The 24,052-nt window shown below is 44.9% G+C and overlaps 2 protein-coding genes across 4 annotated transcripts; one reads left to right on the top strand and one right to left on the bottom strand.

The window, feature by feature from the left end:
- Positions 1-1,158: 1,158 nt before the first annotated feature.
- On the top strand, positions 1,159-20,525 carry ripor3 (RIPOR family member 3). Of its 3 annotated transcripts, none has more exons than XM_030373959.1 (25): positions 1,159-1,591; positions 6,028-6,130; positions 6,855-7,031; positions 7,351-7,429; positions 7,647-7,670; positions 7,957-8,010; positions 8,519-8,668; positions 10,861-10,924; positions 11,085-11,128; positions 11,493-11,618; positions 12,046-12,191; positions 13,182-13,284; positions 13,540-13,709; positions 14,082-14,342; positions 14,514-14,625; positions 15,057-15,266; positions 15,390-15,535; positions 15,715-15,826; positions 16,223-16,343; positions 16,582-16,791; positions 17,269-17,433; positions 17,823-18,025; positions 18,387-18,470; positions 18,710-18,800; positions 19,152-20,525. In XM_030373959.1, exons 2-25 carry the CDS (start codon positions 6,033-6,035, stop codon positions 19,250-19,252), a joined length of 3,051 nt encoding a protein of 1,016 aa, XP_030229819.1. In that variant the 5' UTR covers positions 1,159-1,591; positions 6,028-6,032; the 3' UTR covers positions 19,253-20,525. The 3 variants fall into 3 exon arrangements, with proteins under 3 accessions (XP_030229819.1, XP_030229818.1, XP_030229820.1); XM_030373958.1 differs by having other exon boundaries at positions 15,712-15,826; XM_030373960.1 differs by having other exon boundaries at positions 1,160-1,591; positions 15,712-15,826; positions 16,582-16,740.
- Positions 20,526-21,094: 569 nt separating this feature from the next.
- Positions 21,095-24,052, bottom strand: blcap (bladder cancer associated protein). Its single transcript, XM_030373988.1, has 2 exons — positions 23,943-24,052; positions 21,095-22,397 (listed from the first exon to the last, which is right to left on the bottom strand). The coding sequence occupies exon 2, from the start codon at positions 22,274-22,276 to the stop codon at positions 22,013-22,015; it is 264 nt and encodes an 87-aa protein (XP_030229848.1). The 5' UTR covers positions 22,277-22,397; positions 23,943-24,052; the 3' UTR covers positions 21,095-22,012.

Genomic DNA, 24,052 nt, shown 5'->3' with positions numbered 1-24,052 from the left:
CCTCTCTCTCTCCCTCTCTCCCTCTCTCTCTCTCTCCCTCTCTCCCTCTCTCCCTCTCTCTCTCTCTCTCTCTCTCTCTCTCTCTCTCTCTCCCCCTCTCTCTCTCTCTCTCTCTCTCTCTCTCTCTCTCTCTCTCTCTCTCTCTCACTCTCTCTCCTGCCTAGCCCCCGCCCCCCTCTCTCCTTCTCTTTGGTGTGTGTTGTTCTTTCTGTAGCTGGAATGCTAAACAGCGACCAGACTCCAGATGTGTTGCTCCAGCCACACATGTTGGTCTGAGCTGGTGGAGGTTCCAACCGTCCCCCACACACAACACTACAAACATGCAACGGATCAAACTATCCTCTGTACTGTTCTCTCCTCTCCTCCTCGCCTCTTCTTTACTATCTTCTCTTTTATTCTCTCCACCTCCTCTCCTCTCCCCTTATCCTCTCCCCCTCTCATCCTCCTTCCCTTGTCTCCTCCTCCCTTCTCTTCACTCCCCTCATCTCATGACTTAACTCACCGTGTCTCATCTTTACTTCACTCACCTCATCATATCTAAAACTAGCTCCCCTCATCTCATTTTATCTTAACCTTCCTTAACTCATCTTAACTCAACTTAACTCCCCACATCTAAACTTGACTTAAATAAAATCCCCTCTTCTTAACTTATCTTGGCCTTAACTTATCTTTTCAAGCTTGTGGCATAGGTGAGATTTGCAGGTGTGGCTGATGATGAGTCAGGTGACAGTTGGTCAGCACAGTGTGTGTGCGGGGGGGAGAGAGAGAGAGAGAGAGAGAGAGAGAGAGAGAGAGAATGAGAAGAAAGGGAGTCAGGGAAAGAGAGCTTACCCTCCCAATCATGATGTTTCAATGCAACAGTGCCATTGTGCATGTGTGTGTGTGTGTGTGTGTGTGTGTGTGTGTGTGTGTGTGTGTGTGTGTGTGTGTGTGTGTGTGTGTGTGTGTGTGTGTGTGTGTGTGTGTGTGTGTGTGTGTGTGTGTGTGTGTGTGTGTCAGCGTTGGTGTAGAATGAGACTAAGATGGAAAAAAGGGGGGTGGCTTAGAACAGCTGGATCTACTGAGAGAAACAGCAAGGAGATATTGGGAGAGAGAGAGAGAGAGAGAGAGAGAGAGAGAGAGAGAGAGAGAGAGAGAGAGAGAGAGAGAGAGAGAGAGAGAGAGAGAGAGAGAGAGAGAGAGAGAGAGAGAATGTTTAAAGAAAAGGGGTGGGACAAAGGAGGAGAAGAAAAACCAAATAGTGGAATTAACTGGGTTGCTTGAGCAGCTTAGAGTAGAGAGGCAGACAGACAGATAGAAAGATAGGCAGAAAGACAGGCAGAAAGACTGACAGATAGAAGGACAGACAGATAGAAAGACAGACAGAAAGACAGGTAGACGACTGACAGACAGGCAAAAGACTGACAGTTTATATCTGGCTGAAACGTTTCTTGTTTTTAAAATTGGTTTGGGGGTGAAGGAGAGGCTCGGCGTGCGTGCTATCAGTCAGCCAGCAGACAGCTGCCTATCACACACAGCTCAGGGCTGTGTATGTAGATATGACAGTGTGTGTTGTGAAGCAGCACTGACCAGCTCACATCCCCAGCCAGTGGTGAGTACACTTAAAGTATGTAATTATTGTTAGATATATTATGAGGACTACGTGACTACTGCCTCTCCTTCTACGTTAGTATTACTCATCAGATTTATTGCAATCTTGCATTGTGTTGCTGAGACCGCTATGGTACTGGTTACAATGAATGTTCTTCCACTATAGTCAAGGTATACGGTTCCCATTAAATCTTTTGATGTATTTTATATTAGATACATTTGATAAATGTTTTTCATCATCACAGAGTAAGCGCAGGGTAGGACGTGCAAGCGTGGGTAAGCACGGGTCAGCCCGGCCCGAGTAACGTTGCTTGGGTTGTGGTCGGTAACCTCGATTGACCTAGATAATGGTTTCTGACCTGATGGTTTTTACGCGGCAAGCATTGTTACTATTTAATTAATAAATAGATTTATCATATTTATGTATTCAAATATTTATATACACACACACACACACACACACACACACATACATCCGCACACAAACACACACACATCAGCTGGCAGGCAGGCTGGTACTCCTGAATTTCTGGTTTTGTTTTGGCAGAGCTGGATAAAGTATGCGTGTGTGTACGTGTGCGTGTGCGCGCGTGTGTGTGTGTGTGTGTGTGTTGCAAAGAATAATCGAGGTTCTCAAATTAGGGAACAATGCATGTGGGTCGTCAGAACGCCAGGGGGGCCTTTGTGATGTCACAAAGTCTACATAAGGTCTCATTGTTGTTTAATTGAATAATCTGAAGGCTGCTCTTTAATTAGCAGGAGTGTGAAGCCTTCTTTGAGACGAGGTCAGTGGACCAGTTCACCAGATCGTCTTTGATGCTACTGGTTGAATATAATCCTAGGCTTTGTGATAAGTCTTAACAGTTGACAAGATAAATAGTCCACCTTTACATTTTACAGTTGTATAATATAGTATCATTGAGTAGAGTATGGTAGTAGAGAAGAGAAGAGTAGCAACTATAGTAGTGCGGAATACAGTAGAGTAAGTGTAGAGTAGGGTAGAAACAAGTGTTAAGTACAGTAGAGTAGAGTAGAGCAACTACAGAATCAGTGTAGGACAACAAAAATGATTATTGATTATTAACGTGAGAGGTGAATATTGTTGATTATTTGCTCTACTCAGCCTGATCCACACAACGGATGAGCAGATGAAACAAGGCACTCCCATTCTGGTATTGGACTAGTTGAACTGGTTGGCCAACGGGGTTCTGTTGAACATGTATCAACTGGTCTCTCTCACTCACACACACACACACGCGCACGCACGCACGCACGCACGCACGCACGCACGCACGCACGCACGCACGCACACACACAAACTCCACCTTCCTGATCCAGCAGTATTTAAATATTCAGAATATTATCTGAGGATGCACTGTGCCATACTCAGTCCCATTCAGAGAATATTCTTTGCTCTTTGCAACATCTTTAAGCTGCGTATTTTTTGTGATTCAAGTTTATTTCTGATTTGTCTCTTGGTTTTATATTCAGTCAAAAATGTGGGAAACATTTCGAACAAAAAACATCTAAAAACGAACCCAGCATAACACAAGATTGCCCCACTGCACCACTAGCGCACTAAAAACTGGAGTTGCTCCCCAAGAGCTACCCTGGCAGGCAGCCCACTGCCCTAGCTGGTTAGGATGGGTTAGATGTAGAGAATGAATTCACTTCAGGCATTAATAAGGAATAGCTTCTTCTTATTTTTCTTCTTCTTCTTATCCTTCTTCTACCTCTATTGCATTGCCTCATTTTACTTATTTTCCTTCTTCTTCTACTTCTTTCCTTCTACTTCACTTTTTAACTTTAAAGTTTTGAGCCTTCATCGTTCAACCGTGGGAGATTATTGGTTACTCCCTGATTTATGAGGTTGCTCACAGCATATAACAGCACTATTAGCGGCATCACAAATTAGACACAATATTTGTCTGAGTTAATCTGGGGAGGGGAGGGTTAAGGCGTGAGAAGCATGCATTTCTTTATAGATCCTGCCCTTCTACAGAGAGTAAACAATCCGTTATTCCATGCAGAATTTTAAAACACCATCAGGAGGGTTGTTTTGTGTCCTACAGAGAGAGATGGTGTGGGGGCTGTTGGGCTGAATATAAGACCATTGCTCAGGTTACCTTCTTCATAAGAACATAGACACACACACACATACACACACACACACACACACACACACACACACACACACACACACACACACAAACACACACACATGTGCGTTTGTGTCTGTGAGGTTGTGTGTGTCTCTCTGAGGTTGTGTGTGTGTGTGTGTGTGTGTGTGTGTGTGTGTGTGTGTGTGTGTGTGTGTGTGTGTGTGTGTGTGTGTGTGTGTGTGTGTGTGTGTGTGTGTGTGTGTGTGTGTGTGTGTCCGTGTTTGAACCCACTCACCTGATTCTCAACAGGGCAAATGAGTATCACACACACACACACACACACACACACACACACACACACACACACACACACACACACACACACACACACACACACACACACACACACACACACACACACACACACACACAACCTCACAGACACACACGCACACTTCCTAACCAGGAAATGTAAATAACAGATTTTATGTGCAATGGTGTGTCCAAATCATACTAGACCAGACCAGACGTGACAAGACCAGACTACGCTAAAATATAGTACAATAAATTATAATTAAATATAATATTATAATATCAAATAATATGATATAACATAATAGACTAGACTAGACTGGACTACAATAGACATAATGGATCTGTGTGGTTATGCAGGCATTTGTAATCCACATTGCGCATGCAAATAAACATCCCTGAGCATCTGTGCACTTTGGAGTCCAAATATGTTGAATCTATAGTGTGTATATGTATGTGTGTGTGTGTGTGTGTGTGTGTGTGTGTGTGTGTGTGTGTGTGTGTGTGTGTGTGTGTGTGTGTGTGTGTGTGTGTGTGTGTGTGTGTGTGTGTGTGCGTGCGTGCGTGCGCGTGCGTGCGTGTTTTCGTGATCGAGAGGGAGAGAGTTAAAGTCAACAGATGGAAGGATTAAGTTATTTGAGATAGTTTTAATCCTGATTCGAAAGCCACAGTAACCATCGTCACCATAGTTGCTAAACCATAGTTATTAAACCATAAATCATCGCATAGAGAGAGAGTGAAAAATAGAGAGAGAGTGTGAGAGAGAGAGAGAAAGGGGTTGGAGGGAGAGAGAGAGAGCAAAAACCTCCAATATTCTTTGTCTCTCTCTTACTCCCTCTTTCCTCCTGCTCGCTGTATCTATTGCAGCTTTCATTTCTTCCAATTCTTTGTTCCCCTTGCTTCCCCTCCTTGCCCAACCTATCCCTCCACCAACTCTTACAAGAAGTAGCTTATCCTAGCTATCTTTACTGTATACGGGAATTGGTTAACCTAACAATTGTAAGTGCTTGGCACTTGTTTTTATGAATATCTTTACTGCACCGACAGCGATATATTGTTTATTCTACCTTTATTCCACAAATGTACAATGGTAATTTGCTTTGGATAATAGTTTCTGCTAAATGCCCTAAGTGTAAATGTTAATGTAAAGTAGCTTGTTGTTTTTAACTTAGATCTGCGCAAAGTACTTTACTTTCTAGATCTACACATTCTAGTTCTTTACTTTCGCGATCGATAACTTCTAGATATTAATTCTATAGAACCGTAACTCTAACCGTAAATATGTCTTGGATCTGTTGCTTCAACATCGGTCCATGCAACATATTCGCCATTTTCTCTTAGTTGTGTTTGTCCTCTTTTATCGTCCTCTCTAAACTCCAAAGTTGTAAAAATGTTGCAAGGGAGGACAGATAAAGAGATCACAACCACATTTTATGGAGAACAACATAACCATGTCTCTTCAGAGGGTAAAAGTTCTCTGTTCTCCAGAGCAGCATAGTTCTTCACCCAAGGGGACACTAGTCAGTGTTCACCCTTGACCTCTGCCTGAGGAGCCAATCAGCGTTGAGCTGGCGCTGATCCAGGGATAAACACTCCCCTGCAGTGACAAGCTGACATACTCCAAAAGAAAGACCCTCATTCCACATCAATTGTATTATCATTAAAACTATACAAACGATACAGACTTTATGAAACATATCAACTAAATAGATATGGGAAATATGTATACTATAAAAACCATATAATCTTTATAAACCATATAAAGCCTACCAAAAACCTTTTGGCTGGAAGTTTAAAAGACAAATGTTTACAATATGAAAGCTAGGCAGAAAGACAGACAGACAGACAGACAGACAGACAGACAGACAGACAGACAGACAGACAGACAGACAGACAGACAGACAGACAGACAGACAGACAGACAGACAGACAGACAGACAGACAGATGGACAAACTGATAAATGGACATGAAAGAAGTGTAGTATTGTATTAACCCCCTCTCTATTCCTCTCTCTCTGTCCAGAGAGGATGTCGGTCAAGCTACATTTTGATTCGCCATCCAACGGCAGTTTGATCCAGAGGAGCCGGTCATTCACTGGCTTCAGCTCCCTGACTGGACAATGGCGGTGAGTGACAAGGGCTCACAGCCAACAACGGCGCCCCATATGCTCAAATACTTGTAAACTCATGGAGACACTTTACGACATGTTGATGTGAAAATCCCCTGGCTCTGTCTGCTGAGGAAATGCTGTCTCCCCGAGTCTGTTTCTCATCCAGAGAACCTGACAGCCAGCATAACATAGACATCTCCTAATAGACTCATCAGCTATGAAGAGATTGTTTAATGCAGATACAGGTCAATCATGGAGTGCTTAGCAGAACCTCAACCAGAACCCCTTAAACAATAAACCAGGTCCCTTTAAACACTTTACCAACATTTAAAACTAAAGCATCATGTCCCCCTCAACACCAACGCAGCATGTCCCCTTAAACACTTAACCAGTATGTCCCCTTAAACACTTAAACAGTATGTCCCCTTAAACACCTAACCAGTGTGTCCCATTAAACGCTCAATAGTATTTCCCCTAAGTACTAAACAAGGATTCTATTTGTTCCAGAAACTAAATGTTCACTTCAATTGGAATGCTCTTCCTGTCTATGTGTGTACCACACACACACACACACACACACACACACACACACACACACACACACACACACACACACACACACACACACACACACACCAAGAGGCAGGAGGGCAATGACACAGAATAGAGGCCATACAAATAAAAAGAGGGGAAGATGTTCAATACCATATGATGAATTCTCCCTCCCTCTCTCTCTCAGACCCCCCTCAGTTCGTCACTCTCTACGCTCCAAGTCTCTGATTAGTAACAGAGCTCCAAGGATGCACCTGTATCCCAGCAGAGTGGGCGGGGTCATGTCCAGAGTGGGCGGGGTCATGTCGGGTCAGCCCCCGGAGCAGGTGGATGGAATCTTCAGAGCGCTGCGCGACGGACTGCAGTACGTAAACTAGTACTAACTAGGACCAAAGTACCTTAGCTAGTACTACACTTACTAGTATCACAGTACGTAAGCTGGTACTACACTAACTAGTACCAAAGTACCTAAGCTACTGTTACACTAACTAGTACCACAGTACTTAAGTTAGTACTACACCAACTATTACCACAGTACGTTAGCTAGTACTAGTACACTTACTGGTACCGCATCACCTGTGATAGTACTTAACTATGAAGTACTTCAGGACTCAGCTATGTTTACTATTAAGTGTATGAATCACCTTGACACTCACACACACTGTACACGTCACTTCCTGTAGGGAGTACCTGGAGGTTCACCAGACGGAGATGGACTTCCTGTCGTCTCACCAGAGAGAGACCAAGAGGAACTCCAGACTGGTGTGTGTGTGTGTGTGTGTGTGTGTGTGTGTGTGTGTGTGTGTGTGTGTGTGTGTGTGTGTGTGTGTGTGTTTGTGTGTGTGTGTGTGTGTGTGTGTGTGTGTGTGTGTGTGTGTGTGTGTGTGTGTGTGTGTGTGTGTGTGTGTGTGTGTGTGTGTGTGTGTGTGTGTGTGTGTGGTGCGTCATTGATGATACTCTTGTCTCTCTGTGTTCGCAGGCCTTCCTCTATGACCTGGAAAAGGTAACAGTTAGCTTAACCAGCAACCTGATGCTTATGCTTGTGATGCTTCAGATAGTGATAGTGCAGATATTATACAGCTTGCTATGGTCACCACTGCTATGATTGGTATTGTTAAAATGTTAAAAGCAGTCTATGCTAACCCTCGCTTTGGGTAGTAATGTTATTAACAACTGTTATATAACTGTTATAACTGTTATTAACAGTTTTTCTCTCCTAATCGGTACTATGATGAGTTATTATTTGAGTGTTAACAGTATGCAATTCTAACATGAGATGTGATTTGCAGGAGATGCGGGCCCTGGAGCGCTACATCCGTAGACTCGAGTTCCACATGAGCAAGGTATGCTAAAGCAGGCCGCATACGTCAAGCCGAAACAGTTGATGATGTGATTGCTAAAAAAAAAAAAAAAAAACACAGCTTGCGGCACTTCTTGCGCCTCCAAGATTCCTTAATTTGCAAAAAACAGATGACGGCAATGCCAAGATTAAGTTGGATTAGTCAGATATGCAAGGCCGGGGTGATTCACTTTGATTTGATTTCCCCTTCCTCAATTGACCCCACACTGTTTTCAACTATAATGGAACGTTCAGCAACCAAACTGAGTATAAAACAATTTTCTACGTCAAAGAAAATCCATTTTTAAGTACGCTGCATGCCTTACTCATCAAACAATCAATCAACAGTTGAGGTACTGAGGTAGAACTCTAGTACCACTGAGAGGAGCTGTGTGAGATGTACTACCACTGTGGTACTACCGTGGTGCTACGTGGTTCAGGTGGAGGAGCTCTATGAGATGTAGTGGTACTGTAGTAGTACTGTAGTACTACCGTAGTGCTTTGTGTTTCAGTTGGAGGAGCTCTATGAGATGTACTGCATCCAATGGAGGCTGAGTCAAGGGGCGATCAACATGAAGAAAGCCTTCTCTCTCTCTCCCTCCACCCGGGCCTCCAGGGACAGCCTGCTGGAGCTCAGCCGCACACACACACACAGCCTGCAGGTAGGAGTGTGTGTGTGTGTGTGTGTGTGTGTGTGTGTGTGTGTGTGTGTGTGTGTGTGTGTGTGTGTGTGTGTGTGTGTGTGTGTGTGTGTGTGTGTGTGTGTGTGTGTGTGTGTGTGTGTGAGAGATAGAGCGTGCACAAGCGCTGCATTGTACAGTACGTGCAGTACTTAATGTGTGATTTAAAGGGTCTTTACGTTATGCATTGTGAGGGGTCACTATTTTACCAACAGGTGTGATTTGAATTTGCCAACTTGAGACATCACAAGTGGGAGTGTCCATCTACATGTATGATGGATAGATAAGCCTACCAGTCACCCCAGGGGACTTTGTCAACCGGTAGGCTGATAAAGCCATCATTCACCTGGACACAGTGTTGTGATGTCACGAAAGGAAACATTTTTAAATGGGTTGCACTGCTAGGTAGTTGCCCAGCAAATGCTATGTACCTGGTGCTATGTATTAGCCTGCTATGCTTTGTAGCTGGTGCTATGTAGCTGCAAGCTACTGCTATGAAGATGGCACTATGTAGCTGTAGCTGCTACGTTGCTGCTCAAAAACGCCTATCTCAGACATCTGTTGTTATTTAAAACACTATTTTATCTTTTTTAAATAAGCAGGTAAAATAAACATTATCCAAGTGTTCACCAGACAGGGGCAGGGATAAACTCAATCAAAGGCATCACACTGATGATGATGATGATGATGATGATGATGATGATGATGATGATGATGATGATGATGATGATAGATAGATAATTACTATAGGTAGTATATCAGTTACTATGTGCTGCTCATTATCAGCTCATTATTTAAGTTCAACATTCTACACAAACATAAAAGTCATGATTAATAAATCATTGTTTTTATACGTTTGTTAAATTTGACATCTGGTATTATTTAAGTTGGATCTTAAAAGGGGAGCGGGAGAGAGAGAGAGAGAGAGAGAGAGAGAGAGAGAGAGAGAGAGAGAGAGAGAGAGAGAGAGAGAGAGAGAGAGAGGGGGGGGATAGAGAGAGAGAGAGAGAGAGAGAGAGAGAGAGAGAGAGAGAGAGAGAGAGAGAGAGAGAGAGAGAGAGAGAGAGAGAGAGGGGGTTGAGAGAGTGGAGAGGGGAGAGAGAAAGAGAGATAGAGAGAGAGAAGAGTGAGAGAGAGAGAGATAGAGAGAAAGAGAGAGAGGGGAAAGAGGGGGAGAGAGAGAGAGAGAGAGAGAGAGAGAGAGAGAGAGAGAGAGAGAGAGAGAGAGAGAGAGAGAGAGAGAGAGAGAGAGAGAGAGAGAGAAATTCCTCTTAACCAGGGCTCAGGGTCAGGACTCAGAATGGGTCATGTCCAGTTGGAGGTGGGTCGCGGTCAGATAACGTACAGAACCCATGTGTCTTTTCCCAAGCAAGAGTTTCCAGAGTATAATGTGGTCATGAAATGAAAACTAAACTAACAATGTATTTCCAGAGAGACTGAGATGAATCTAAGCTCTCCGATTGGTCCTTCATCAAGCCTGAACAGAGAGTCTCTGTCGAATTGTTTAAAGATCACTCATTAGAAATGCAAACCGAAACCATTTCAGTCCCCACAAAATGATGTTAATTACTCAAGAATCTAGGAGAATCCTGAGCATTAGGATGGTAGTCTTATTATTATGGGATAGATGTTCCCTAGACTGCGTTGTGGGCTAAGGATCATTTAAACAAAAAAAAAAAACAAGTTACACCACCTCTCTCTCTGCCTATCTCTCTTTCTCTCTATTTTCTTTCTCTCACTCTCCTTTCCTCACTGTCTGTTAGTTTCTCCTTCTCAAAACCTTCCCGCTCTCTTTGCCGGCCTCACCCAATTTCAATAAAAATGGTATTATGACACGCATTTACATAGTGAAAGCAAATAAAAAGAAAAATGGGTCTGTAACAAAATAAATGACAAATAATAAATCACAGTAAGAAAACAATGTAAAATGTTTATACAGTAAGATGTACTCATGAACATGTCCCTCTCAATTTCACTAACTCACTAAACTAATCAAATATGCATTTTTCTGTCAACTTCCTTACCTCATAGCAAATGTATAATATATGAATATACAAAACTATAATCAACTGAAGTTGGATCAGCATACAGTTCTTTAATGGTGGTCATGTGCGCAATTCATGTTACTTTAATCATGAACAATGAAGTTATTCATTTATGGTTGTTTGTTTCAGGATATGTCAGCAATGGAAGGAGAATTAGAAATATTACTGGGAGAGTTACACATCAAGATGAAAGGTACACACACACACACACACACACACACACACACACACACACACACACACACACACACACACACACACACACACACACACACACACACACACACACACACACACACACACACACACACACACACACACATACACTTGTCATGCTGTATTGTGTGTTGCAGGGCTAATCGGGTTCGCTAGACTCTGTCCTGGAGACCAGTTTGAGGTGAGTCTCCCAGCATAACGTGTGGAGCTGGTGAGGTTAAGTACTGAAATACTGCTATTGTTCATGTAACGTAGAGATGAATTACTAACTGAAAAACTGAAAGTGTTTATGTACCGTATAGGTTAAATACTAACTGAAATGCTGCAACTGTTCATGTACTGGTGAGGTTAAATTCTAACTGAAATACTGAAACTGTTATAATTAAATCATTATAGTTATTAATTATAATGAATCAATTAATTTAGACTGACTAGACTGAATGGATTCATTAGTCAGACTGTGGTTGACATTATCATGAGACCTGAGGACTTCACGGGGCCTGATGATGACATCACGTCACCTGATGATGACATCACCTGACTAGGTGGTGGTGCGATTGGGTCGTCAGCGGTGGAGGATCCGCGGAAAGATCCAATCAGATGACTCGCAGCTCTGGGATGAAGAGGAAATGGTCTTCCTCCCGCACACACACCACAACTTTGAGATCAAGGTATAAACGGCATGCACCCACACCCACTACACACACGACACCCCTCTCTGGGTCTATATGCTTCTTGTGTTCGCAACGGCATTTTCAGTGGGTTGCAGCAGAGCATATTTCAAACCTTGATCTTCAGAAAGAAGCCCATGAATTCACCAATGTCTTCAATCTTAATTCATGTTTCAAAGTCGTTCTATTTAATTGAGTTGCGACTCATTTGTCGCAGCTTTTTGTTCGCTCCATGTTTTTAGTTCATGAAGGCATTGCTTATTACTGCAATATTGGTCAAACTTTTTTTATATTTTCGGGCTGTGATAATGACACGTGGCTCCTGAGGCTAGACCAGTTGAGAACCACCGTTCTAGATTGTCTCATAGAACGTTCCGGATCAGCCTCCGTCTCCCTCTCTCTCATGTCTCTGTGTTTTCTTGTTCAGGTGACGGAAGCCAAGGGCCTTAGCCAGCTGCTAGTCGGCATGGTAACGTGCGCCAGCGCCGACTTCTTTGTGGCTCGGCCACAGCTCATGCTGGTGGACGTCACCGAGCTTGGGACCATCAAGCTCCAACTAGAGGTCACCTGGAAGTATGTCCCCACCAAGCCACCACAGGTCCCCACAAAGCAAACCCAGGTCCCCACAAAGCAACCCCTAGGTCCCCACAAAGGCAGAACAGGCCCCCACAAAGCCAAAACAGGCCCCCACAAAGCAACCTCAGGTCCCCACAAAGCAACCTCAGGTCCCCACAGAGCCACCACAGGTCCCCACAGAGCCACGACAGGACCCCACAGAGCCACCACAGGTCCCAACAAAGCAACCCCAGGTCCCCACAGAGCAACCCTAGGTCCCCACAGAGCCACAACAGGTCCCCACAGCTCAAACTGCACGCTGTGTACCCACACTGTGTGTTTTGTGTGTTTTTACATTAACGTGTCCGCAATAGAGTAGAGTCCTGTACGATGCAAGCCAAAACATACAGCTTGCTACATTCCTGCTCCACACATTTATTCTAGTTCTAAAAAAAAAAAAAAAATGTTTACCGAAAGCCGAACTCCATGAGCTCTGCGCTGACACAAAGGGGTTGTGGAGCTCTATGTTCCTATGCTCTCATTATAGAACATTGCATGCATTTCCATCATGGAGGAACCCTCTTTCACAGGAAATACCCCCCAACACACACACACACCACTTGCCCCCATAATCGACCCCCCATGCACACACACACACACTTATCCCCCTCCCCCCACAACACACACACACACACACACACACACACACACACACACACACACACACACACACACACACACACACACACACACACACACACACACACACACACACACACTTATCCCCCTCTCCCCACAACACACACACACACACACATCAATAATACTGTCTTCCTATGGAACAAGTTTCAAGTTTCTGATAGATTGTGGTTACCATTAATGACTTACAGCTGTGTGTGTGTGTGTGTGTGTGTGTGTGTGTGTGTGTGTGTGTGTGTGTGTGTGTGTGTGTGTGTGTGTGTGTGTGTGTGTGTGTGTGTGTGTGTGTGTGTGTGTGTGTGTGTGTAGTCCGTTTGACAGTGTGTGTGGGGACCGGTTGCGTCCTGTGTCCTCAAGAAGGAAGAGTTCCTACAGCAGAACCTCCACCTCCTTCACTGAGAAATACTTCATAGTGAGTAAACTATACACCAAATACACACTGCACTTTATACTTCCTTGTGTGCACACACTATACGGCCTACACACAATACTTAATACCTTTGTAGTAAGTAGACCCAAACACACACGTTAAACAGAATATACACTACACGCAACCACATTTATACAAAGACACATATACTCTAGTCCGCACCAGTCTTTCTTTCTCACTCTCTCTTCTCTCTCTTACTCCCCCTCTCTATCTATGTCCATGTCTCTCTCTCTCTAGTCTATGGTTCATCTGCAGGACGGAGAGGGATCCATGCCGTCTCTCACCCCCAGAGCCCGCCCCTCTAGAGGAGGGGTGTCCTTACTCAGCTACATGTCTGACCCCACCCTCATTCCAGCCGATAAAATCACCTGCTCTGACAGCCCCCTAAGCCCGACAGACCAGCCCAGGTAAGATCAATTGTTGGAAGTATAATAATGTACAGTTATCAATTTACAAGTTATTGCAGTTACTAGTAAAAGTATCTGATAAGCTGGTTAGATCGATGATAATCGGTTATTTGGTGAGTAAGTGGGTAAAGTGAGTTAGTTATTAGTAACTATTCCCTTTGTTAGTTTGTTTGTTAGCTGGTGAGCTAGCAGTACTGAGCAGATTAGTGAGTTAGAGCCTTAACTAGTACCCTACCAGATAAGTTATTCCGTTTGTTAGTAGCATGTACATATTGTTGAGTTAAAAAAGGATTTTAGGACAGTGGTGTCCTCAACAGTATATTGCGTTGCATTAATTTCATGTCTTTGATTAACATACCAACCCTCCCACAGCCAGGGCTCGGACCCAAGCCAGTGCTGCAGTCTGGGGGGAAGCCACCCCCAGCTCTCCCTGGGGGTCCCGAGCCTCACGGAGCTCCCTTCAGGGGGGAGTGAGAAGAGGAGGAGGGCGGTGGGGGAGGGAGGAGAGGAGAAAGAGGGCTGGGTGAGGATGGAGGGGGAGGGAGGAGAGGGGACAGAGGAGCACTGGAGAGGAGGGGAGACTCCCTTCATACAACTGGAGAATAAAACACTTTCCCTGCTGGCTCCACCAAGGTTAGAAAACGACTTACTACCAATCTAAAAAACTGAACTCTATCTACTTCTCTATTAAACTGTTTGGTACACTTCTTCTAACCTTCTACCTATCTACATCTATACTTAAAATAAGTTAGAGATCTTCCAACCCGATATATAAATAACTATTTATTGCTGCGATGCTAACAGGTGTAGCACTCCAGACATCCTCAGAAAGAACCCAGTAGGAGAGCTAGACCACCGAGACCTCCAAGGCATCGGACCGAGCCCTGCCCCAGTTCAGGACACCGACAACGGGCAGGTAGGACACCCGCATTCCCCTCTCTCTAGAGGAAGGCTAAAGCCACACACTTAAGACTCCCCAGTATGGGCATTACCCTTTCACATTAAAAGGTGACATATTATACAACCAGGTGTGAGTGTGATTAGCCACTACAAGCCGTTTTGAATACTGCCTCTTCTGACATCACAAGTGGGCGTGTCCACTTTTCACCTAGATTTATGCTGGATAGATCAGTCTACCAGCCTACACAGTGGACTATAGCAAACGTTGCTCATCTATACGTCATACATCTAGGTGGACACGCCCACTTGTGATTTTCATAACGGCTAATCATACAAAAAAAAGAAAATGATTTAACTTGAAAGTATTTTCTGTAACGTTTAATTCCACGGATTTCCCTTCTGTGGTCAATAAAGTGTAATCCCCTCTCTGCTTCCATATTGTGATAGGGGTCCACAGAGGACCTATCTGCCCAGCCCAGCCCCCCAGCCGGGGGTCCGTGGGGGCTGGAGGTGAGCGGGCCCCAACGCCGGCTCCAGGCAGCCAGGCTGGGGGTCCTGATCACCCGGCTAGAGACCCTCCTCCACCACCAGGAGGCGCAAGAGAAGGAACTGAGGGCCCTCAACTCTAAGGTGAACCACCTGGCTACAATACTGAAGGTAGGAGCATATACCTATTACTAACACAACATACATTCGTCTGCGTTGATATACAGTTAAATACATGTTATAAAAAAAAACACCAAGTATATTTGGATGTATTTTTGTTCATTCTTTCACTAGAACAACCTTTCATTGCTAAAGAAGCCGTCATCCGCAGAGACCCTGGCTGTCGACGAAGTCCTGGAAAGCTTTGACTTCCTGTCAAATGACCTGAATGCAGAAGATGACACCTCTTGTATGGGGAGCTTGAGACTGAAAGACACTGGGTGATTTTAAGTTGGATGGGTGGAGGATGGATATACTGATTAGAAATAATTATTAACTGATGGATGATGCATCGGAAGCTCAGACCGAAGATAAATAAAAAAAGATATTCTTTGTCCTTCAGGATTGGTTCTTTCCGCTAGAACACTCTAAAGAGCATGGGCCTTCTTTCCCACAGCAGCCAATCAGCTTCTGAGGAGGAACAGCTACCTGTTGCCCCACTGACTTCTGGGAACTGGAGTCTTGACCAGGCTCTGGAGACCCACCTGGACATTTGCAGTATTATTTTAGAGGTAGGTACCATTCACCCATCACACCAGAACCACTACCCAGCACATCAAAACACCAGATATACCCTAAAATCAGCTGACCGTGTTTGACCATGACAGACTACACAGGGTAAAGACAACCGATCACGATTTCAACGTTCATGATCGCCCTCGACACTTAAATTTAGTCTGCAACAGCGTAATTGTGTTGAAACTCAATCAATTGCATTTGTGTAGTCTGAACCCGGCGTATTGCCATGTACCCAAAGACCAGTTACACCCAAAGACCAGTTCCACGATGTAAGACCATGCATCATCAGTGCTTATGTATGACCACTCCCAAATTAAAACAAAAGCCCATACAAGCCATCCTCTCCACCCTGAGCAGCGGATGTGTGTCTGTGTCGTGGTCGGTCTCAGGCGCTGGCCACGGTGGACTCCAGCGGGGCCAGGAGATATCTGCTAGAGGAGACCGTTCTCCAACACGACGTGCTGGAAACCGCCTCTCGCATGATGCTGGAGAACGACCATGCTACAGACAGTCAGTAGTCCGTCCATCTGTCTGTCTGTTTGTCTGTCTGTTGGTCTGACTGCTGTTCTGTCTGTCTGCTTGACTGTCTGTCTCTATGACCGTCTGTCTTATGTTACAGGCTAATGGTAAACTGTATTAATAATTGATTCATGTAATTATAATAAAGTATCCACTTATTATAACTGTATTAATAAAATGTTCAGTAGATGGTATTCAGTAGATCAACCTGCTATTGTTTCCTCCTCAGTACTTCCCAAGAGGACGAAGGACCTGTCCTTGTTCTGGGACGACTGCGTTGCTGACGACGACACTCCATTCTGTTGCCATGTCGACAGCTTCTCCAGATCGCTAAGGAAACGCTACACGCACAAGCTGAAGGCCAAGCACCCCGGCCAATCAGAGAAAGGTGCGGCCCAGAGCATCACGCAATACAAGGGCAATACAGAGGACCTTTCAGGTGACCCATTATTTAGTCTGCGTCCCCTGAGTAGCCAACAGAGGCTGTCCATCACCCTGACAACATGTTCTGGTTCATAAATGCCTGACGAGTTGAGGAGCTTCACTTATATGTCTGTTTGTACGACACATCGCCTTCACCTCATGAAGATCACCCGATGTCACCGAAAAAATTTTTACTTTACTACGCTCAGAATCAGATCACGAACCACGCATGAAAGCACCAGTGTCGAGGCAGTGCAGGCAGAAGCCGGGCTAATGGCAAATATGTCTGTTCTTTCGTAACCTTTCAATTTGTAAGTTTATTTCTGATTATAAATCATATTTGTTTAGGATTTGTATTCACTCAACCCTAAGGAGCTCGCACTCCAATGCTCTGAAGGAATGTCTGATTCTGACTCATACAACCTTGAAGGTTGGAGGAAGTCTAATATCCCGGGAGGATATTGAAGTGATATCCAGCTTGTTTTCCCGCTAGTGTTCAAGGAGCTTCTGGAGCAGATCCAGGCCAGCTCCATGGTGGTACCCTGTCTCCGGCCCGCCTGCAGCCCAGACAGAGTCACCGTGTTCCAGCTGTCGGTCTACCTGCAGCGCTGGGGCATCCAGGATCTGGGACAGCACATCTCACGCCTCGCCTGGGAGGGTATGAAGAAAACTGTGTGAACTCTGCTGCTTCATAAAATAAGCTGCCTGTGAGGGAATAAACTCAAAATTCTGTCTATGTCAAATAGGCACGTTTGCTACCTCTCCAGAAAATGAGAACTGTTACGCTTGAAGTATGATAGACTAGTTGGGAAGATGGACATAACTGTTCAGTTGAACGACATTATCAAGATACCCGGATGTCACCTTTGGTTGACTACACTCATGACGTCACTCGCGACACTCACCAAAGTCAAAGAGACCCAAGCATCACGAGACTGTACGAATCATGTTTTCACACTATTAGTAGTACTCGAGTGCTAGTACGTACCTCACGCACGTATACTGGTAGGACAGTATTCTATACTGAATATGTTGTATGTGCTTCAGTCTACCTGCTCTCTGCACTGCAAAGCTCCAAGAGGAGGCGGGCTCTAAAGAAGCTGAGGGGACGTGGTTTTGCAGAGCTCCTCCCACTGGGCGTGACCCTAGAGACGCTGGCTGGCCTGCAGATGGACAGCAGCCTCAAAGTGTGTAAGGCTGCATCCAGATGCCTGGCCAGGGGCTTCGGCTGCAAGGCCTTCAGGAATAAGGTACGGAATGCCCTCCACAATAAGAGTCCCAAGACTTTGGACAGACCCTGTCACTTCACAATGAGTTTCTAGGCCTTCAGGAAAGTTAAGTAACAGATCCTGTTAACTTCACAATAAAAGTTTCAAGATTGTAGATTCAAACCCTCCTTCACAATAAGAGTCTCAATACTTTTGAAAAGATACTGATGCTCCTTCACAATAAGAGTAATCTCTCTCTCTCTCTCTCTCTCTCTCTCTCTCTCTCTCTCTCTCTCTCTCTCTCTCTCTCTCTCTCTCTCTCTCTCTCTCTCTCTCTCTCTCTCTCTCTCTCTCTCTCTCTCTCTCTCTCTCTCTCTCTCTCCCCCCCTCTCCCCCCCACCAGGCAGTAGTGTTCTACACAGAGAGCTTGAAGCAGAACGAGGTGAAGATCCAACAAGCCTCCTGTTTGGCCCTCAAACACCTCAGAGTGAGAACACACAAAGACCTTTTATTTGCCTGTTTCCCCATCATATAGGTCTGAACATCTTTGCGACCAAAACTTTGTATATTTTCTGCATGCGTGTGTGCCTGAGTCAGGCTACAGAAAGTGTTCAGCAGGTAGCAGAGTTTAATTAATGTGTGTGTGTGTGTGTGTGTGTGTGTGTGTGTGTGTGTGTGTGTGTGTGTGTGTGTGTGTGTGTGTGTGTGTGTGTGTGTGTGTGTCAGGCTACAGAGAGTGTACAGCAGGTAGCCGAGTTGTGGAGAAGTGAGGATGAGGACGTACGCAACGCAGCCAGAGAGACTGTTCTCTCCTTCGGTACACCCTTCCCTCAATCACCCATCCCTCCATCCCTCCACACTCACTCCCTTCACCCATCCCTCCAACACCCACCCACCCACCCCTCCCTCTATTCATCATCATCTATTCCCCCATCGTCACCCATTAATCCATCATCAACCATCCATCCATCATCCAATCGTCATCCCTCCATCATCCACCCACCCCTCTAACCAACGGCCCTTCTATCACCCCGCCCTTACCCATCCATTAACACTGTATTTACACCTATATCCATCTATCCATCCAGTTCATTCCTTCAACCCTCCATAGACTCATCGCTGTCTCTGGATCTCTCCCCCCCTTCTCTCCCTCTTTCTCCCTTCCTAGGTAAGAAGGGTTACTCCGGCTTTCAGAAGATGGACCAGCTCAACATAGAACTGCAGGACGAGACGTACCAGAACCAGTACACCCAGATAACCATACTATAGAACCAGACCACCTAGATAACCCTACTATAGAACCAGACCAACCAGATAACCCCACTGTAGAACCAGACCACCCAGATAACCCTACTATAGAACCAGACCAACCAGATAACCCCACTATAGAACCAGACCAACCAGATAACACTACTATAGAACCAGACTAACCAGATAACCCTACTATAGAACCAGACCACCCAGATAACCCTACTATAGAACCAGACCAACCAGATAACCCTACTATAGAACCAGATCAACCAGATAACCCTATGATCCAGACCACCCATATAACCATACTATAGAGCCAGACCAGCCAGATAAGCATGCTATAGAAGAAGACCACCTAGATAACCCTACTATAGAACCAGACCACCTAGATAACTACTACTGATAACTATACTTTAGAACGATGTAGATCACCCTCCTATGGAACTAAAACACCAAGATACCCTTATTATAGACCTAGATTCCCATGCTATAGAGCTAGATCGCCTACAGATAATTATACTATAGAACCAAATCACCCAGGTGACCATGTTACGTAACCAAAACAAACATGATTATCACATTATAGAAATAAAAAAACCTAGATCCGTATTATAGATGTAGACTGAACAAGATCACAATACTAAACAACCAAACATAACCAGATCACCTCATAGAACAAAGTGATGAAGCTCTGTCGTTATCTCTATCGTTACGTTGTAAATGCTGTCCCCTGCTGGCGAGGATGTGGAACCACAACCTGGGAAAGCATCTGGACTGCTTGGCTCTCTGGTGAAGAGATGTTTGATAGAGGCAGTAAATATTCCAACATGTTCTATGTTCTGGGTTTTACGAAGAAAATTTCTTGGGTAAAAATACAGAAAGGAAAGGAAATAATAAATGAAGGAGGATGAAGGGTGAGAATAGGGAAATGAAGGATCCTTCCCTCATCCCTCCTGCTCAGAGAAATGTAATAAGAAAGAAGGATGGAAGGTAGGAAGGAACGTAATAGGGAAGGAATGAAGCAAGCTCTGAAAATGTTTAGAAAATGTTTATGGTGTGAGAGGTTCCCAACCAGGAGCAGTGTACCGTGGCAGGAAGTGACCTCACTCCACTGTATTTACCCTCAGCTTGCCTAAAACTTATTTTCTCTTTATGAAAATCTGAAAACCGACTGGCTTTTGTATAGCAACCTGTGTTTTATCATACTGATATAGATATATATATTTATGAAATCCGTTTTTTTTTTACTCTGTCCAGCAAAGAAAATAAAAATATATATGTATGACTCCAGCATACTTGTCGGTGTGAACAATGGAAAGAGCTATATACAGATTTCAACGAAGCACTCTTTAAATTGCAATTGACTACCAATGTCCGACAAACAAAGTATCATCCATCCCTAAGGCTCGTACCTTTTTGGCCAGAACCTGCAGGCCAACTAAGGTTTGATTCTGGCAGGAGTGGAACTACGCTCACGACATAAAGCTCGACAACATAAGCGCTGCAAAAACATTATTAAAATGGTTACATATTATACCACCAGGTGTTAGTGTGATTATCTAGGTGGACACACCCACTTGTGATGTCAGAAGAGGCCGATTTTCAAAACGGCTTGTAACAGCTAATCACACCCACAACTGGTTGTATAATGTCACCTTAAAAATGTATGCTATGTGAACAAGGGTTTAAGGATTTATCTCCATACAGCATCACAAAGAATAATATGCCATTAAATTGTAGACTTTACTTTGAGGATTTCTTATTTAACTGGTGTGAATTTAAGACTTTTCTAACCCTAATACCCCCAGGGAGGAACCTGTAACTTAAGCTACAGCGCAAATTTAACCAAAGTAAAAATCGTTTTTATTTTGAGAGGAAGAAACTTTTATTTAAATTAAAAACAAAACCAATAATGAGCAGTAGAACACAGAACAGACAGGAGGCAGGGTACAGCCCTCCAGCCTGACGACTGGAGGAATACAACACAGCTCTGACCTCCTGCAGATGGTCTCTCTCTTTCTCACAGTTTGTTTACCCTTTGGAAATCATCAGCATGTGAATTAAAACGGTGAATAAAGCACAAAAGGAGCGGCAGAACTCCAGAGTAGAGGGTCTTGGGGATGAGGGTCAGGAAGAGGATGAGACCAAGGGCTCCCGCGGCGCCTGTTGTTCGGGGGCAGGGAGGTTAGAGAATGTTCTTTGATTGTCCACTTCTCTACCTCCCTCACCTCGAGGTCAGAGGGATTGGGGGTTTGCTGGATATAATCACCGTAGCAACTGTCCCAAGAGAATCAAATCCACCTCATCACACATCTTCTCTGGAGCGTGTCCAGACAACACGGCTGCCAAGGAACGCAGTGAATTCTTTTTTTTTTTTCTGGTTCAGAGCGGGAAGCTGAGAGTCCACGCTGCTATGACGACGACGACAACCCTGGTTAATGGATCGACCGGGAGCCCGTAACACGTTGACGATTCATCCCATCCTCCGAGCTCTTTAGCAGTCCTCCACCCACCCCTTTCCCACAGCATATTCTTACAGCATGGCAGTGGTGCGTCCATTAACTCAACCCCCCTAATACCCCAGGTGTACACAAACCCTGACCATCGGCCAGTGACCCCACCCATCGTGTGCACAAGGCCCACCCTCCCGCCATCAGCACAGCCCACATCTAAGCACCCTTTTACAGCACGGCAGCGCACTGGGACGGCCTCCTGTCCTCCCTCTGTCCAAACCAGTCCAGAGTTCATCGAGCCCCGGCCCCTCCCACCGCCGCCCGTCTAGGTGGCCCCGATGGCGGGATGGTGGCCGGCGTGGGGCATGGCTGAGTCCTGGCAGTGGTACAGGAAGCAGTTCCCCCAGCAGCTGTAGCAGATGAGGAAGAGGGCAGCGAGGAAGACGAGGGCGCAGATGGTGCAGGGCTTCCGCTCCAGCAGGAAGCTGAGCAGGTAGAAGCCCATGAACACTGAGTGGTTGAACCACAGCGCCGGGTTCAGCGGCTTGGGGATCAGCAGCACCGGCAGCAGCCACTGGAGGCAATACATGGTGGGAGGAGGAGGTGGGAGCGCGAGGAGGAGGAGGGGATCCCTAGAGGGAGGTCTGTCAAGCGGCGCAGGGCAATGTCAATTGGGAGTGGCTAGCCGGGTACTTCCTGTCAGGTGGGCCCTGAGGACAGAGAGGGAGGCAGTGAGTGGGGCTCCGGCATACACATGTTGCACATTCCCTCACCCTATATAGTGTAGGACGAGCCAATCGAGCTGTTTATCCGCTCCCGCATGATTTCTGTTTAATCAGGGCTTCACATCTGATTGTTTCAGGGAATCAATTATTCCTCTCAATAACCTATCGCTAAGCTCCACCAAAGGGGATTGAATGCAACACTTATCAGTGGCAGAGACACTTGGAGAGGGAGTGCTGATGTGCGTTCATTTTCCGACCATATACCATGATGCATAGCGTTTTCTTATTGTTATTTAAGCAATGACCACCCGCATTTTGGAAGCATGGGTTTTGTAGTCAAGTTTTCTTCGGCTTGATAAAGATATTTTTTTGGTTAAGGATTTTATAATGTACACTTCTTGAGTCCTGATATGGCTGAGTATCACCAAAAAACCCTCCCATAATGCATTCTGATGTATAAGCCCCATATGGATGGACTTCTGAGAATGCACTCTGTAATAATAATAATGAATTTTATTTGTAATGCACTTTAAATTGAGCAAACAATCTCAAAGTGCTACATAAGAAAAAAAAAGAAAAGTAAAAGTTAAAATTTGGAGAGAGAATGTCTCTCCAAAGGAAACAACTAATGAAAGGCTTTTTTAAAAAGGTAGGTTTTTAGGCCTTTTTTAAAAGTGTCCAGGGTCAGTGGTGCTCTCAGGTGGTCAGGGAGAGCATTCCAAAGACAGGGAGCGGCGTGACAGAAAGCTCTGTCTCCCATGGTTCGGAGTTTGGTAATAGGGCTTATGCACACGCTCTGACGAACGGTCGTGGAGTGGGGATGTACAAATACTCTGGATAGACAAAAAAAATAAAACTCAAATGCGCAACAAAATGAAACCTATCTTGTGATTGTAAAATATGATTTAAGTATTGATGATTGTTCAGGGCCCGACCAGTTCCGCTCAGCGGCTGAACCGGTTCAACCAGTATGCGATTTAAAGCGCAAATATCGTCTGATTAAGTTGCCCAGTTGACACTCTAGTGGTGCCTTAAACCAAACTGAAGTGTCGACGAGATATCAAGCTACAAGCGGACTTATTCGGAGCCATGTTTAGCGTCCATCACAGCTGCTGCCATACACGCATGCCACAGAAACGCGCACATCAATATGGTACATCACTAGCTAATATTAGTAACATGACTATCGCTCGTTTGTAGGAGTCAGCGATAGCTATCAATATATATATATACACATATATATAAATATATACACGTGTATATATGTGTATATATATATAAAGTTACAACCCAGCTTGGATTCAACCCTATTATAGCTATTTCAACTAAGAAGGCTGATGTTTGATAGCTAGCTATTAAGCTATTCGTTAGCTCGAACGGAAAGCGTCAAAGCGCCCAGGCCGCTATCGCAGTAAATAAAAGTAAACTAGCAACCGCATCAGCAAAGATGGTCTTGTCAAGCCATACTGTGCGCTATGGTGTGTAATAGTGGTGAAGAGTGTGTTTTAAAATAAATAAATGCGGGCAGACCTGACATGGTGCGGCTCACACTCCGAGTTGCGTAGCTGGCGTTTCAGGACCCCAAAATTTAGTAGACTGAGAAGATGCCTGAGGATAATTGTGTGCGTGTGCGTGTGTGC

The sequence above is a fragment of the Gadus morhua genome, chromosome 13, assembly GCF_902167405.1.
Source record: "Gadus morhua chromosome 13, gadMor3.0, whole genome shotgun sequence".
NCBI lineage: Eukaryota > Metazoa > Chordata > Actinopteri > Gadiformes > Gadidae > Gadus > Gadus morhua.
Note: the sequence above shows the minus strand (reverse complement) of the source record. Positions and strands in the feature narration are given on the sequence as shown.

What these genes read in the sequence shown, in the direction of transcription:
- ripor3 (XM_030373958.1), top strand. Translation starts at nt 6,033, where the DNA reads ATGTCGGTCAAGCTACATTTTGATTCGCCATCCAACGGCAGTTTGATC. An exon ending in TCACTGAGAAATACTTCATA is followed by an intron (nt 13,285 to 13,539) that starts GTGAGTAAACTA and finishes CTCTCTCTCTAG; the next exon opens with TCTATGGTTCATCTGCAGGA. An exon ending in GAACGACCATGCTACAGACA is followed by an intron (nt 16,344 to 16,581) that starts GTCAGTAGTCCG and finishes TTTCCTCCTCAG; the next exon opens with TACTTCCCAAGAGGACGAAG.
- blcap (XM_030373988.1), bottom strand. Translation starts at nt 22,276, where the DNA reads ATGTATTGCCTCCAGTGGCTGCTGCCGGTGCTGCTGATCCCCAAGCCG.